This window comes from Stegostoma tigrinum, chromosome 10, assembly GCF_030684315.1.
Source record: "Stegostoma tigrinum isolate sSteTig4 chromosome 10, sSteTig4.hap1, whole genome shotgun sequence".
In the NCBI taxonomy this organism is placed as follows: domain Eukaryota; kingdom Metazoa; phylum Chordata; class Chondrichthyes; order Orectolobiformes; family Stegostomatidae; genus Stegostoma; species Stegostoma tigrinum.
In genome coordinates, this window is record NC_081363.1 from 36,514,522 (window position 1) to 36,532,202 (window position 17,681).

At 39.3% G+C, this 17,681-nt stretch overlaps 1 protein-coding gene across 2 annotated transcripts in view; it reads right to left on the reverse strand.

Annotated features, from left to right (window-relative positions):
* Positions 1–17,681, reverse strand: part of dync1h1 (dynein, cytoplasmic 1, heavy chain 1) — a 98,674-nt gene that overhangs the window by 49,308 nt on the left and 31,685 nt on the right. For both annotated transcript variants that reach the window (XM_048538298.2, XM_048538297.2), the window contains exons 19-35: positions 16,688–16,798; positions 16,392–16,601; positions 15,761–15,907; positions 15,177–15,343; positions 14,921–15,094; positions 11,269–11,434; positions 10,939–11,127; positions 10,662–10,853; positions 9,784–10,066; positions 8,626–8,726; positions 8,051–8,210; positions 2,467–2,710; positions 2,128–2,311; positions 1,569–1,781; positions 1,237–1,475; positions 632–788; positions 311–538 (exon numbers count right to left, since the gene is read on the reverse strand). In XM_048538298.2, the coding sequence (XP_048394255.1) occupies positions 311–538; positions 632–788; positions 1,237–1,475; positions 1,569–1,781; positions 2,128–2,311; positions 2,467–2,710; positions 8,051–8,210; positions 8,626–8,726; positions 9,784–10,066; positions 10,662–10,853; positions 10,939–11,127; positions 11,269–11,434; positions 14,921–15,094; positions 15,177–15,343; positions 15,761–15,907; positions 16,392–16,601; positions 16,688–16,798 (3,165 nt within the window). The remainder of the gene's footprint in view (positions 1–310; positions 539–631; positions 789–1,236; positions 1,476–1,568; positions 1,782–2,127; positions 2,312–2,466; positions 2,711–8,050; positions 8,211–8,625; positions 8,727–9,783; positions 10,067–10,661; positions 10,854–10,938; positions 11,128–11,268; positions 11,435–14,920; positions 15,095–15,176; positions 15,344–15,760; positions 15,908–16,391; positions 16,602–16,687; positions 16,799–17,681) is intronic.

A 17,681-nucleotide genomic window follows, 5' to 3' on the forward strand; every position in this document is an offset into this window, starting at 1 on the left:
CTTCGATGAATGCATAAAAAATATGGATTGTGAAAGGCTTAATTAGAATAAATTAACAGGAAAAATACTTCCACAAATTCCTCGTGAAAAAGACTTAATAATACCAACACAAACACAGTAGGCTATTACATAACTACATCTAATAGGGGTGTTAGTGATAATAAACGCAGCCACAGAGAAATAAAGTCATTTTATAAAGACTCAATTTCTGCCAAACTGATTCAGGATGCAAACATAAAAGGAACCTCTCTGCTCTGGAATCAAAGCAAATGACATTATTATGCAGAAAATTCACAAACTAGTTTGGTACCTGAAGCATTGGGGAAGCTGCTTCTTGTTCCTCATCCTCTTTGCCTTTGCGTCTACGTTGTGCCTCATCTTCTCCCTCATCCAGAGGTATGTTACGTAGTCTAGCCAAGAAGTTATTGAAGATCATATCAGTACTGAGAACATCCTCACTGAACCATACCATTCCACACCTGGATACAGTGGCCAATGTAGCATATTTCAAGTCTTGAACTTCAAACATAATTCGCACCTATTGAAAATAAAATTAAGGTGATCAACTTTTAGGAGGAGCATAAATTCTATTCAACACAATTCTGTATCAATCCTTTGCAAAACAACTTACATTTGATGGAAGGCTGAGACGCTCTCCATTGGGCAGGGTAAGCAATTTGTTATCATCGAGAACGGAATTCAAATTTTCTACCCATTCGGGATCCACATCACCATCAAAAATGATCCACTGACGTTTCTGCAGCTCACCTCGTACATTGTCAATAATCCTAAACAAAATTATGATTTGCATAACATTTGACATCATATTGAAGCATGCATTTTGAACATTAAACATAGTTGATACTGATTTTGAAATAAATGGAGAAAAAAAAAGTAAGCTTCCAATCGATGGCTGAGCAACTTTATCCACAGTAACTGAACGAATGGACCACGAAGTCTCCAAGTCCATTTTCCACCTGAGTTATTGGTTTGCAGCTCAATACTGATGAGACACGAGAGAAAATAGCCAAAAAAAACCACTTGACAGATCCTCGCTGCAAGCGAGAGAGCATTAAATGCAATTACCCTGTTCACAATACCACTGACATTCCATATTAAGCATCAGATAGGAAAGAAGTCCACTTGAGCAACCAACACTTTGTAATCATACAAGGCCGTCAACATTTTTGAGATGAAAAGGGAGGAAAATTGAGGAGAAAACAAAGATCAACTTACTTTCTAAGAACATGCGTAAACAGTCCATCAGTCCATTCTCTGGTATTTGGGTCTAATGTTCCATACAAATGGTCCTTGCTGATAGCTTTTGGATCAATGATGTGAGCAACTCCTTCCACTCCCTCAAGCCGTTCAAGGGCCTTTAGTAAAACTCTCCAGGCCATACTTTTTCCACTGCCCGAAGGTCCCACCATCATCAAACCATGGTTAATTTGAGAAATCTGATATAGCTGAAGCACCTAATGTAGAACATGTAATTTAAAGTTACCAAGCGATTAAAGCAAAAACGGAATGGATAAAACATAAAATTGACAGAAATATCCAGAACTCACCTTTTCAACCCACATTCCACCAACATCCTCACCATCACCATAGGTAAGGTACATTTCTTGACAAACCTTCTTCAGCTCTTCACGCAGTTTAGTCATTGCTCCACGATGGTACTGTACTCCAGGGAATACATCAGACAAAAGACTAAAAAGCAATGGGATATCTTCTGCAACAAGCTTGGGAACCATCGTTTCACAGACACTCTGGATTAGAATCTGTGGACAAATTGATCAATTCAGGACTATTTACTCAACATGATGGTTTCATGAATGTTAACAAAATCCAAAAGTGAACATTTAATTGACAGACGTCAGAAATGCTTATTTCACCCCCTCCCCGAAGAGAACTTATGAGTATAACAACCAAAGTTTAAAAAGACATTCAGGAAAGGCATTTCTCAACTTGCTTAGGCTTGAAGAACCTCAAAACAAGTGATAACATTAAAAAAACACCAGCAGAGCAGCAATGAAATACAATACTATACAACACGCATTTTTCTTACAAATACACGGTTCAAGCTAGTTTAAAAAGTAAATGACAGAACTGCAACAAATAACTAACCTCTTGCTCTGGTAGATTCTCTGCAATTTCTGCCTCATCAACATCTTCACCACGTTCTCCTTTCTCTTTCTTTATCTTCTGAATCCTCTCTCGCTTCACATTACCTGCACTTACTAGCACACTCTTCAGGGCTCGAAGACCAAAATCGTAGTGGCTCTGAGATGACAGCTGCTCATCACACAGCCTTAAAAAGTAATTTTTGAAAAAATTTCAGTGTATGCTAGTTATGGAACTAGAATATCAAATCAAGCATTTTATAAACATGTGAAATTTACATTTCTTTCATTCTGCCAAAAGATATTTTAGGAGAAACACCACTGTGAAGCTTAGGATGCTTACTTGAAGAATGGAACAATCTTGTTTGCAAGGGTTTCAGCTGTTCGGAATCCTTGAGAATATAACATAACCTGTGCAATAAGTTGGCGATCAGGTTTTGTCATTGCCAGACTACGGAATAGTTTTTTCAAGTTGTCTGGTAGATTGGAGCGTCCAGCATAGCCCGGATTCATAGTTATGAAAATAGCCATATCTGCTCTGACTTTCACTTGTTTGTTCAACAGCTCACATGTGATTGTAGGAGAACCTAAGAAAATTAACAGAATTCAAGTTGCAAATTCAATGCTTCACACAACAGGAATAGACTATTCAGCACTCTGAAGCTGTTGCATCATTCCAGTTGTTCATGTCTGAACTGTTCTCCAATTCTTAAAAACCAAAAGAATTGTGGATGCTGTAAATCAGAAACAAACAAATTGCTGGTAAAGTTCAGCAGGTCTGGCAGCATCTGTGGAGTGAAATCAGAGTTAACATTTCTGGTCAAGCAAAGAAGGATCACTCAACCAGAAATGTTCTCGTTTCTCACCACAGATGCTGCCAGATCTGCCGAGCGTTTCCAGCAATTTCTGTTTCTGTCTCATAACTCTCTTGCCCAACTTTAACATTTTCCTTAAAACTCATACCTGACTAAACTCCATCAATCTCAGCTTCCACAAATTTGAGGATTCCTTTGTGATCAAGTGCTTGCGATTTCATTTATATTTGGTTTACATTATAAAAATGGTGTCCAATCGTCCCAAATTATTCCAAAACATAAAAAACTGACACATTTACCCGTCAAGTCATTTACGATTCTACATACTTAGTTTACTCCTCCTGCTGCTGAATTTGAGGAAATACAAGCCAAGTTTACAAAACCCATCCTCATAATTCAATCCTCCAGGACCTTGCACGATCCTGGAAAAATACGCATTAGACCCTTTCCGGAGTACTCCCCTATTATAAGGCAACTTGGGCAACATATGATAGGAAGAAGAAAAGGTTAACACCGTTTTAGAACATAGAAAAGTACAGCACAGTACAGGGCCTTTGGCCCACCATGTTGTGCCGTAGAATAATCCTAATCCAAAAATAAAATAACCTAACCTACATTCCCCTCAATTCACTGCTGTCCATGTGCATGTCCAGCAGTCGCTTAAATATCACTAATGACTCCGCTTCCACGACTACCACTGGTAAACTATTCCATGCGCCCGCAACTCTCTGGGTGAAGAACCTCTCTCTGACGTCTCCTCTATACCTTCCTCCTAACACCTTAAAACTATGACACCTAGAGGCAGTCAATCCTGCCCTGGGGAAAAAGTCTCTGGCTACCGACTCTATCCATGCCTTTCATTACCTTGTACACCTCGAGCAGGTCACCTCTCTTCCTCCTTCTCTCCAGAGAGAACAGTCCAAGTTCAGTCAACCTCTCCTCGTAAGACAAGCCCCCCCAGTCCAGGCAGCATCCCGGTAAACCTCCTTTGCACCCTCTCCAAAGCCTCCACATCTTTCCTATAATAGGGCAACGACAACTGGACACAATATTCCAAGTGTGGTCTCACCAGGGTTTTGTAGAGCTACAGTATAACCTCGCGGCTCTTAAACTCGATCCCCCTGTGTTAATGAAAGCCAAAACACCATATGCTTTCTTAACAACCTTATCCACCTGGGCAGCAACTTTGAGGGAGCTATGAACTTGAACACCAAGATCCTGCTGCTCCTCCACTGCTGAGAATCCTGCCTTTAATCCTATATTCAGCATTTAAGTTCGACCTTCCAAAATGCATCACTTCGCATTTATCCAGGTTGAACTCCATCTGCCATTTCTCAGCCCAGCTCTGCATTCTGTCAATGTCTCGCTGAAGCCTGCAATAGTCCTCGATACTATCAACAGCACCTCCAACCTTTGTGTCATCAGCAAACATACTAACCCACCCCTCAACCTCCTCATCCAAGTCATTTATAAAAACTTGAAAGAGCAGAGGCCCAAGAACAGAGCCCTGCGGGACACCACTCAGCACCGACCTCCAGGCAGAATACTTACCACGTACAACCACTCTCTGCCCCCAGACAGCCAACCAATTCGGAACCCAGACAGCCAACCAATTCGGAACCCAGACAGCCAACCAATTCGGAACCCAGACAGCCAACCAATTCGGAACCCAGACAGCCAACCAATTCGGAACCCAGACAGCCAACCAATTCGGAACCCAGACAGCCAACCAATTCGGAACCCAGACAGCCAACCAATTCGGAACCCAGACAGCCAACCAATTCGGAACCCAGACAGCCAACCAATTCGGAACCCAGACAGCCAACCAATTCGGAACCCAGACAGCCAACCAATTCGGAACCCAGACAGCCAACCAATTCGGAACCCAGACAGCCAACCAATTCGGAACCCAGACAGCCAAATCACCCTGTATCCTATACGTCCTGACTTTATGAGCGAGCCTGCCATGGGGAACCTTATCAAATGCCTTGAAGTTTTCATGTCTATTGTATCAGCAACCTTTGGAGGACAAAGGTCACCAACTGAAAAGTACTGGAGTTTACTAATTCCATCACCATACACTCGTTGTTCAGTCAATTATATCTGCTCTGACTCAGTCATGTGTATCAAAGGATAGTAACCCACAAACAAGGCCATCACATCTTGATTGTTGTCACATCTTGATTGTAAGGATTCCCATAAGTAGGACATTAGAACAGTGGGAATTGCCATGGACAAGTGGGAGTCAGCTGCTAATGGCTGTGACCTGCAGAGGCTAACTGCTGGAAGGGAGTTGAAAAGCAGAACAGAAGAGGTGAGCTCAATTTGCCAACAGGACTCAAAACAGTAAAGACAGGCCAGGAAATCATGCAGCTTCTCAGCTTGTCTTTCTGTGCAGCAAAGGCAGCCATGACAAAGTCGGACTCCTGAGTCTCTCTCACAGCTAGCTATCCTCGTACAAAACTGAAGGCTGCCACCAGTTCCCATGCATGTAACTTACACCCAAGCTACTAGATTTTTTTGATTAGGTAGAAAACAATTAGTTGCAGGATTAAGTCTTGATCTCTGCATCATCTCTTCTCCTTTCTACACCTTCCAACCCAACTGATTCAATCCAATACTCCCTTGTTTTCAAGCAGTGCTCATTCCTTTCTCAAGGTATATCTAACAAATTCTTCTCTTCCTGTCCTGCTTGCATTCACTTCAAATCTGTGAAGGTTCTATTCCTCACCGAATGTATCTTTTCATTATCTGTAGACACATGGTCAATTTCCAATTAAAAGTTAATGGAACACATGTTTGTCTCCCTTCACTGCTACATCCCACTTACTTCTGTAGACTAACAATCGGGCCAAGCTATCAAGCTGTGGGTGTTAAATTAGTTGAAAGTCTGCAGGCCTGCAAAGTCAGCTGTTCTCAGAGGCTTTGTAGTTTATACTGTTTCTCCAGGCTGATTCAGATTGTATAAGTATTTCCACCCATGCAAAACCCACAGCTGAGCGTCACGTCCCATAGTTTTGTCTCCTGCTGACCTTCACCTCAACTTCCTTTGGACTTGTAGCTGCTGAGACCCTTATACGTATTTTGACAGAGTCAATTAAGAGTCATAGAGTAATATAGCATGGAAATAGGCCCTTTGGCCCAAACTGGTCCATGCTGATCACGGTACCCACTCAGCTAGTTTTAACTGCCTGCATTTGGTCTATATCCTTCTCATCCATGTACCTATCCAAATTTTTTTTAAAAATGTGGCTACTGTACCTGCCTCAACCACTTTGTCTGGCAATCCGTTTCACGTATGCACCACTGTGTGAAGAAATTGTCCCCCAGGTCCTCCTTAAATCTTTCTCCTCTCATCTTAAACTTATACCTGCTAGCTTTCAATTTCCCATCCTCGGGAAAAAGACTATGTGCATTCATCCTATCTATGCCCCTCATGATTTTATACACCTCCATAATGTCACCCCTCATTCTCCTATGTTTCAAGGAATTAAGTCTTATCCTGGCCAACCTCTCCCTACAACTTAGGCCTACTAGTCCTGGCAACAACCTCATAACTTCTTTGTGCATTTTCCAGTTTTAATATGTCTTTCTTACAAAAGGGTGACCAAGACACTACACAATGCTCCAAGGACAGCCTCACCAACAACTTATATAATAGTAACATAATGTTTCAATTCATATACTCAGTACCTTGACTGATAAAGGTCAGTATGTTAAAATGTTTTCTTCACGCACCCTGTCCACCTGTGACACAGCTTTCAATAAACTATGTACTTGTACTCCTATGTGTCTGTCCCACAACACTCTTCAGGCCCTTACCATCTACTACCTTGATTTGACTTTCCAAAGGACAACATCTCAGTTATCTGTATTGAATTGCATTTTCCAATCCTCAGCCCACTTCCCCCATCTGATCAAAAATCCTTTAATTTTTTTATACCTTCTTCGCGATTAACGATACCTCCTAATTTTGCATCAGCTGGAAACTTACATCTCATGCCTTGTACATTCACATCCAGACCATTTATGTAGATAATAAAAGGTCCCAGCACTGACCCCTGTGGCCAACCAGCAGCCACAGGCATCCAAGTCTGAGAAACAACCCTCAACCGTCACCCTCTGCTTCCTACATTGAGCCAGTTTTGAATCCAATTAGCTAGCTCTCCCTGAATCCCATGCAACCCAACCTTCATGACCACCTGCCGTGAGGAGGCCTTGTCAAAGGCCTTACTAAAGTCCATATAAACAAATCCACTGCCCTTCCTTCATCTATCCTCTAGGTTACCTCAAATCGAAAAACTCACATTTGTCAGACAAGACTTCCCATGCATAAATCCATGCTATCTCCAATCAGAACCAGTCTGTCCAAATGTTGGTTGATCCTGTCCCTCAAAATCCTCTCCAATAACTTGCCTATCACAGAAGTCAGGCTCATGGGCTTGCAGTTCCCTGGCTTGTCTTTATCTAACAACATTAGTCATCCTCCAGTCTTCTGGAACTTCAGTGGTTGAAGGTGAAGAAAAAATCTCTGCAATTTCTTCCCTAGTCTCCTCCTTTACCAAGTTTCATTTAGTCATCACCTTCACTGAACTATGCTGTCTCACAACACAACATAATGATCTTCCAACTGTTCTAGTGTCTTAGCTCTATCACAAATTTCTCCCACTAAGCTTATTTCCTAAATCCAAAAATACCCAAACTCTTGTGCATACCCTCCCTTCAAACAATCACTGATATGGGAGCTTCCATGTGTCCCAGTTCCGGTCTTCATAACTACCGCTTTCAAGTCACTCATCCTCACCTGCCCTCGCCAGACCGGTGTTGTCGGACGGACACACACACACACACACACGCCCCCCACCTGTTCGTCTGTGCCATTCTGTTTTGCTGTGTAAGTTTGACAGAAACCCAGACATGGAGAACAACCGAAGGCTGTGTAGTTAATGCTGAATTATTATATGGTTATAGTAAAAAAAAAAACTTGCTGCAAGGTGTAATAGTGGTTAAAAAAGTAAAATTAATGTGCTGTAGAGAAGACCCAATATATGGGGTGGGGGTGGCAGGAGAATCTGGACAGCAATATATTAAATAATATAAAGAATTACATACTTCGGTCACGGCTGGGATTAGAGTGTTCACGGAGTGCTTCCTGGATGCACTGTATTTGCTGGGATACAGCTGACAGCATACGTTCTTCAAGGCGATTGAATTCATCAAAACAGCCCCAAGCTCCCACCTGGCAGAGACCCACAAAGATTCGACCCATGGCCTAAAGTTATGGAAAAAGAAATCAATTATATAGGCAAAACCAAAAAAGACTAGAAGCATTTTGTGGATTTTATATAAAGTATGGAATAATTTAGAATCAAAATCGACAAACACACAAGGCTTGAATGATTTTGTCATTTCCTTCTGGGATACAAACTAAACAATTCAAGAGGTTACGTAGAATCTTTCCCACTTCAGAACCCCATGCCCTTTTCTATAAACCTCGTTTTAATGTATAACAGTTAAGGCTAAATACTATAATGATTAACATATTGAAATAAACAATAACATCTCAATTGCTCATTATACAGATACAATTCCATTGCACAAGAACAGTACTTCTGAAAATTGACTTCAAGTTCAAATAGAAAACAATTGGAAGATTTACACTACATTATTAAAATCAGTTACAGCACCTGGAAATCAAAAGTCTCATCGCAGTTGAAAACTAGAACGAAGCGTCCAAGTTGGTGTCCAAGTGCCTTGACCGATTCAGTTTTGCCAGTACCTGCAGGACCTGGAATAGAACAAAGTTTGGAACATAAAGAATTAAGCTTGAAATGTAAAAACCATCAAGACAACATTGCTAGAAAATTAAATGCCACGTAAAACAGATGCTGGTTTTAAAATTATTTGTCCGCAATGAAATGTACAATTTTGGGAAGGCTGTATTTGAGGACAACAGCATCAATAGACTGACACCATGTATACATACAGAAACTGGAATTCAACATTAGAGCCGTATTAAAAGAGTCACTGCAAGGTCTATTATTAGAACCATTTAAGAGGTCCTTTTGAGCCATCTTCAAAGTGATGACTATTTGGAATTTTCAGCAGATGAGTCTGTGTTTTCATACAGCTTATGTACTTCACAGTCATTGCCCAGCTCTGATTTCCTTTCCAGGCCGTCATTTAATCCTGTATGTATCTCAACACTTTTCTTCAGTTCTACAGTTGTTATCCTTATTTAACTTTCTGGCAGAAGACTATATTTAATTGTATTGAAATCTGACTAAGTGCATCTTACAAACATAATACCCTCAAGTTAGAGCAAACACCACTTGAGGCTTGCAACTTTCTGAAATTACATCAAGAGAATTTACACTTTGTTCATAGTATGATATTGCAGGGATTCTCCCATGTTAGAAACTTGTGCTCTGCTTTCATTTGGTCATTTGAAACATTCATGCAACAGAAATTCAAACAAGAACAGAAAAAATACTGGTGGTGGCCAATGTTTTAAAGGTGTTTTTACTGGCCAAAGACATTGCCATGTGTGAGCCCTACTGTGGAGAGCAGTACTGCCAAGCTCGATTCTCATGCCATCAGATGTCACTGGATCAGCTTTATAGGATTGTTGACCAGACTATACTCATGAGATGCACTCATTTTTTTCCCCTCTCTGCCCTAGTTACGCTAATCACCACAGTCCAGAAGGCAAGCAAGGGATGTTTGGTGTATTTCATGGATGATCTCTAGACATCACTAATATATGAGAGGTCATTTAATGTTCCTAGTGCAGCTAAACCACAAAAAAAGTAGTTCAACCCTTGAACAGATATTTCACCACCTACCAAATGGAGAACCACCAAGACGAGCTTCTAAAGCCTGCGTCATCGTCAAGTAACAACGGTCTGTAAGAGGAGTTTGTACAAGTTTATCTTGAACACCGAGGTACTCAAAACCATAGTTGAATTTTGCATTAGCCATTTGTATGGATAGCTGCTGTAAGACATCAGTTTGTTTGGGATCAAAGTAGAAGCGCATTTGACTGAGCCAGTCAAACGATTTAGGTTGATCTACTTTGTTCTTGATCAGCATTCTTGTGACATCTCTCTGATGTACTAATTCAGTAATCTGTAACAAAAAATATTTAGTAATTAAAGCTAAATGTGTTCATTTTATCCAGTTTACATTTGTCAAATTACAATTGTCAAAATTTGACTAAATTATGTATTTACATGTCATATATTAAATATTCAAAACACTGATTTAGCAAAAACATAAGATATATTGAAGACAAATTGAGAATGTGCGTTTAGAAGTGTTACAAAGCAAGATCTTTATTCATCAGCATTTATGGAATCAGGAGTGAAGCCATAATCATTGTATAAGCACATTAAATAACATAAACATAATTAAAAGGGATATACCCACTGTTATGCTTTACTGACATCGTAAATCATTTAAATAATAATGCAACTTTGCCTTAAATAAAACATACTGGCAGACAGCAAACTTGCTTGCACCCTTAACTGATTACTCTGACAATGCAGACATTGTGATAATACAATAAACTCCCGATATTTCAGGTATATAATTTTTGCCAGTTTGTCAAATGTATTGAGTCTAAGTGCTGGTTCAAAGTTTGCTGTATATCTTCAAAATAATACAAAATCTCCTTGCCAGCACTAAATTTGACCTCAAAAAGGAATAATGGATGCTCACTCACCAAGTGTTCAAGTTTCCTCCTGCGAAGTGCTGGCTGTTCCATTAACACAGAATCTGCTAACACAGTCAATGTAGCTTCCACATTAACTAGGACTGGGGTGAGTGGGGACTGACCACCACTTGTTCCATTATTCAGAGCATTTTCCACATTTTCTGACCATGATATCTGAGTTGAAAGGACAACAAGCTGGGCCTACATTTAAAGAGAAAAATTAAGACATTCCATTAGCATACAGCAGTTTGATTCCAAATTAGTAATTCTCATCTCGCATACATACCTGGTATTTATCTATCCAAGAAATGTAGTCTGCAGCATCGATTGAAGTGCCTTGGCCAAAGATTCCAACTTCAGTGACTGACTCAGCAAGCAACTTGGCCAAGGTAACCCTCATCTCCTTCTCCACTAAGGTTAACCACTCATTAATTTTAGGGTGCTCGGTGATTGAAACGGCAGTCTTAAAAAGCACCTGTCAGATAACGTATGTAGATTGTCAGTGTTATACTGAAAGATAATCAGATACACTTGAATCATACCAAGTATTCTGCTACATTTAACAGAGAACTTGAGATGACAAAGCTAAATGAATTGAGGAAACATGTGAATATACCTCTTCTCCCTCACGTGATGCGATCCCCAAGACAACAGTAGCATCTTCATTGAGAATGATACTGGAAACACCAGCAAACATCTTCTTAAAGTGCTTCTGCAATTTAGCCACATTCTTACTGTTGCCAATAATTTCCAGTAAGTCTTCATCACCAACAAAGTAAAATCTGAAATTCATCATAAGTATATAGTGTTCATTAACAAACATAAGGCACATAAAAGAAGCTAAGTAACATCTGGACCAATAAGCCACTCTGCCACAGTAAACAGGGAAAACCTGTTAATGGGTACAACTGAAGAACAGAAGGTAGACATTTAAAGAAACATTTAATGCAATACAGAACTAGTTTATACCCCTCAAGAAAAGAAGCCATGAATAACTAGAGATAATGCACAGCATAAAACTAAAAGAAAGAGCTTCCAAAAATGCAAAACCCAACACAGACCTTGCTGAATGGGACAGAGACAAAGACCAAACAGCCAGGAAGCAGCTAAATAAGAGCAAAGGGATTACAAATGGCAACTTTTAAGGGGCATCAAAACTAATAGGAACATTTAGAGTGACAAAGGGGAAAGCAGGACATAAAAAGCAAAAAAGGGGGTGATCAGGAGCAATGTTGGCTATAAGGCCCAAGGAAATTAATAGCAGATCATTACATTGTTAAGGAAGAGACTATTGGAACTAATGAATGAAAAATCCCCAGGACCTGACGGTATCCATTATAGGGAAGGGAGGGGAGGAAGCACATTGTCGATGTCTTAAATATAATCTGTTAAAGCTCCCTATCAGGACTCATTCCTCTGGATTGGAAAATTGCATATTAATCTGCTTTTTAATAAGGGCTAAAGTGGAAAACCAAGGAATTACACAGACTGGTCAGTCCAATATCTGTGGTAGGGAAATTTTGACATCTATAATCAAGCAGGAGATAAACACGTGAAAACCTCAAGTGTTAAATCGGGGGCAAACAGCAGAATTCACAGGGAAATCAGGTCGTCTGACAAAACTTTTTTTTTGTTTTGACAAGGTTAAAAAAAAGCAGTTGATGGGAAATGTCTATGGATGTTGTTTAGATGGACTTTGAGAGTATTTGATAAAGTCCCAAGACTTAGCTAAGGTAGACGCCCAAAGAATTGAGGGCAAATTATGGACATGGCTTAAAAAATTGGCCGAGTGGCAGGTGCAAAGTAGGGATAACAGGTATTCATATTAGCAGTATGTGACTAGTGGTGTCCCAAAAAGGTGTGTTAGGCCTCAAATAATGGATATTATTTATGAATGACTTGCAACTTGCTGATACAAAGTTAAGCAGCATTGTAGACATGCAGATCATAACAAAATTACAGGTGGATATTGATAGACTAGGGGCATAGGCAAAACTACTGCAGATGATATTAACATAAGCATGTGAAGGGTTATCCATTTTGGATCAAAAACAATAGAATAGGGCACTTCTGGACAGTATGAAGTTGAATACAGTAGATATCCAAGAAACTTAGGGGTTCAGGTGTATAGATATTTAAAACGTCATGGAAATGTGCAGAAAATAATCAAGGCAGCTAATCAAAACTGGTCTTTATATCCAGAGGGCTCAAGCATAAGGATGCAGAAGTTATGCTGCAGCTATAAAAAACAACTCTAGTTAGACCCCACTTGTAGTACTGTGAATAGATCTGGGCATCACATCCTAGGAGATACTCACCTTGGAGGAAGTATAACACAGGCTTACAAGAATGGAAGATAACAAAGTGTGGAGCTGGATGAACACAGCAGACCAAGCAGCATCTCGGGAGCACAACAGCTGATGTTTCGGGCCTACACCCTTCATTAAACATATTTAATAGGAAGGAAGAGTTAACGAAGGGTCTAGGCCCAAAACATCAGCTTTTGTGCTCCCGAGATGCTGCTTGGCCTGCTGCGTTCATCCAGCTTCATACTTTGTTATCTTGGATTCTCCAGCATCTGCAGTTCCCACTATCACTTACAAGAATGGAAACCTGGTTCAGTTATGAGAAAAGGTTACACAAATTAAGGCCGTTCTCTCAAATTCAGAAGGTCAAGGTGTAATCTGATTCTTGCTATTAAATATATTTAAAGCTTCAAAGAGTTCATGAAAACTAAAAATACATTTTCAAAGCTTGCTTTAAATTCTCAGACAACATCCACTTCAATCCTTACAAAGTTATCGGTTTTTCATAAAAATATTCAACTAGATTGGTCAAGCACAAATGAGTCTTAACAAACCTGCACTCGCTCTCATTTAACTCAAAATTCATATGCCCCATTTTTACTATGTTAACTGATTCTAATTATCAGAAATGCTTATCCTTTCTGTGCAACACTATCTACCAATCTCCAATCTTTTAACACCTCTGTACCTACATAAGTTTTTAAATATTTGGCTAGTCCCTCAATGCCACTTTAGCAACCTGGGATGCAAACCATCTAGACCAGGCAACTTATCCACTGTAAGCTTAATGAGCCTGTCCATTCAATCAATTTCTGAATCCAACCACTTCCTCTATCCACTTATGCTGCTAGTATTTTGTTAGCATTTACTAAGGTAGAAAATGCTATTACAAACCTTACCCTAAGCCTCTAAACTGTCTCATTATTTTCTGCAACATGCCCCACCTAATCTTAATACATGCTATGTATATGCTGGCAGAATGGTAATGAACATAAAAGGGAATGAGAAACAATTTTCCTATTTTTTTTAACCAGTCATATTTCCCACTTTATACCCTCTCTCAACCTACTGCACTTAGCCTGGATACTTGACCTGTCATGCCTCACACTTTTTGTTTTATTATATTCCAAATCTCCTTCATTCTTATTTTTGCCTTTGTTGAAATGCTCAAGTCTGTAGATGAGACAGTCCCTGAAACTCAGAGCTCAATTGGCTTGTTATGCCAATGCTTGGCTCCATTTTATTCAGTCTAAATACCCTCTCATCCCATTGAAGAGAGGCCACTTTTGATTTCGAAGTTCAATCTCAAATTGTGGCATGTAGCTCTCCATTATTAAATCCCATGATATGAGCAATCTTACCAAAGAGTTTTCCCACAGATGACTGGCCTTTGTTGGTTCTCAGCACCAGACATAACAAGTGCTCCTTCTTAGTCTAATTAACACCACACTGGACAAGGACGAGCTCCTGAATATATTTTGGAAATACATCCCACTTCTTGTTCTTTATTATCCCAAATTGCTTTACACTTCTAACCAAATGGATTCTGTGTTTGCCCATCAAGGAAAGCTCCTCTTTTCTACACTACAATATCTTCCTTAATGACACTGCTAATGCACCTACCATTTTAACATCGATTGCTTAGAAACATTTGTTGCTTGAACAGTAAGCAATCAGTTCAACCTGAGGTAAATCCAAGTTTCTATAACTGTGATTAGATAATATTCCCAAATGACTGGTCTTGATTACAGCTTTCCGATGTTACTCAACATGTTTGCAAATCTGTAATGTTATGAACATAAATATAAATGCACACTACTCAGCCATTCTTAGTCTGCTCTTTTCAAATACAGAACTATTTCTGTCTCTAGAAATCTAGTTTCTTTCCCCTTTTGTAATTTCTTTCCTCCAGCACTCAGTGTTGTGCTTTATGGGGAAAAAAAAAGTATTTAAGTGAGCTACCGAGGAAAGGACGACCGTTCTCTCTCCAGGTATTCTCCTAAAGCCTTCTGTATCTTGCCCAACAGATCTGCTAATCGCTCCAATGACCGCTGCACTCCAGGAATATTCAAAACATCCATGACAAGAGGAGACTTGGTCACTTTCTTCATGAGTGCTAGGAACTCTGTGCTGATGCTAAACAAAAACAACACAGTCAGAACATTTAGAAATTCTTAAACTCATGCACAAGTGTTTAAATATCAACCCATTCACATACCTCTGGAATCTTTGAGTTTCCACAGGTAGCAAATGTTTAATGTCAGCACTGCCTGTAAATATTCCTTCAAGATATACCCAGCGACGCTGAACATCAATCCATACATCAAAGAGGGCCATTATACGATTTAGCTTATCTTCCCAGCTCAATGCATCCTCTTCAAAGACCTGCAGAAATGTTGTAATTAGTACAAATAAATTGTGGTCAAAATATATAATCTGCATACTATACAATTAATTGAACTATTTTCTTGGGAAAGTCATCAATGCTGCATATACAAGCAAACTGAACAAAGCAGAAATTCTTAATGTCTCAGCCAAAAAAAGCTAGAAGATCACTGCATCGAAAATGACTACAAAAGACACACAGCGGATACCTTGTAATTTGGCAATGCCTAATGCAAGGTGAGCGAAAGCATGAGGAATAGAAATTAAAATGCAAAATTATAAAATGTGAACTCAAAGCCAGAAATACATAAATTGTAAAACATATGGTTGAAGGAGGAATTAACCACAATTCTGAAAGGATTTCATCTCAACAGGAAAAAGGGCAACAAAATGTTAAAAATCCCCATAAATACTTGCCTTGTAGTAAGGGGACAGCTTCATGGCTGATACACTGTTGATGTGCTCTTTCACCCTGTTGAACAGGTCATCCCAGCCACGAATCAATCTACATTTGTTTTGATAGTTCACCAAATCCAATTCATAAGAGTTCCACATCTCTCTAATCTGTTAGCAAAGTTTTAGATCAAGATAAATTATACAGAATTATAGTATTTAGCCCAGTGATTGACAGTTCAAAATGTCAAATTAATGCAAACATTTCAAGAAAAATTGAATGAAAGATGCATTTCAGAGCACTAGAAACTACAAGAAATTTGTCTTGCTAGATGTTTGATCAACCATGGACAAAGATGTAAATCTAAATCCGTATCTGAATTCTATTTTTGCATGCAGGCTAAAATCTAGTGGGACTACTGGAAGAATAAGATGCTTGAAATTCTACCATTTGTACTCATTAAGGTTTATAGAAATATTGACATACTGATTAGTGCTGGCGCTATAAAAAGAAACATTATGAGCAGTTGTAGATATTAAATATTTTATGAACTCTGAAAGTAAGTTTCTAAACTGTCCACAAAGCTCTCCCTTCTTTATTTGTGATCTTCCCTTAAAACCAAGATGGAGGCATTTCAATCTTTAAATTACTAACCTGTTTCAGGAATTCCTCCAAAGCCATTTCTCCCTGGGCTACAAGTAACACATCCTTAACAATGGCTTCATTTTTTTGCAAGTCAACATCCCATATCTGGCCCAGTGTTAATTCAGACACCACCCAGTTAACATGCAGTCGTTTCATCAGCTGTTTCCAGTGACGATCCTTCAATGCCTCAGACTTTAATTCGATCACCAACATGTTAATCTACAAGACAAAGTTTAAAATTGATGTGCTATTGTTTGACAATGTATAGAAACTTTTGTCAAAAACTTTAATTACATGGGTTATACCTTCATGTAGCCCTTCAGAAGTCTCTGTACAAACTCATACGAGGCATACTGGCGCAGTCGAGCTGGGAAATTCTTCAGTTGGTTAAGTAATCCATCCAAGTTCTGACGAAGCTATTTTGTGGAAATATTTTATAGATAATTGAATTATATAACCATGAGAAGCTCAACTTGTATTTGAACATTATCTTTGAAGGGATTGTCTTTTATGCCTGAAGACAGTATCAAATGTTCAATGCAATCTAAGTTGGGGAGAAAGAGGAACAATTTTCAAATTAGTATTTGAAAATGACAAGGACTAGTTCTCGTGCTGCTGGTGCAACTAGAAGTTTTCATAGTAGTCTGTTCTGATAATAACAATAGTTCCACTCCTATGCGATCTCGCACTATAAGAAAACCACATAGTAGCCTCACCATGTAAAACAACAAGGGCGGAATCACATTATAGCCAATACAGGTAAAGAAAATTTTGTGTTCTATGAATAGTGTGAAATCTTCAACTGCATTAAAGCTAATTCCTGCTGAAGAAACACGCTGTAGCTGAACTGACTATAACCAAAAATTGGCACAGTCCTTGTATTCAATAGATGATTAACTAGTAGAATAAGACACTTGAACTTCTACCATTTGTATTCATTAAAGCTCATGGAAATGTTGAGACACTGATTAGTGTTACTTTCACCTACTTTTAAATCGAAGGCTACATAGTAACCTGAAGGTGGAACTTCTAAATACCTACGGAGCGTGCTTGGTATATGGGCTCAATTCATCTGGATTTTATGGATACTGTCATGGGTGCTCAAAATCTTGGTGTGTCCTTAGTCTGGCATTACTAAACACCGGCTCTCCAACAGCAAAATGAAATAGAAAGCATCAGCTAGACTCCATTTTAAAAGGTGTAGGGATGGGTTTCAAAAATCTATGATACACTTGCAGGCTCAAGGAAAGTCCACAAGCACTGAACTGAATGCTCTGTACTTAGCTGCTGGGCCTGTGT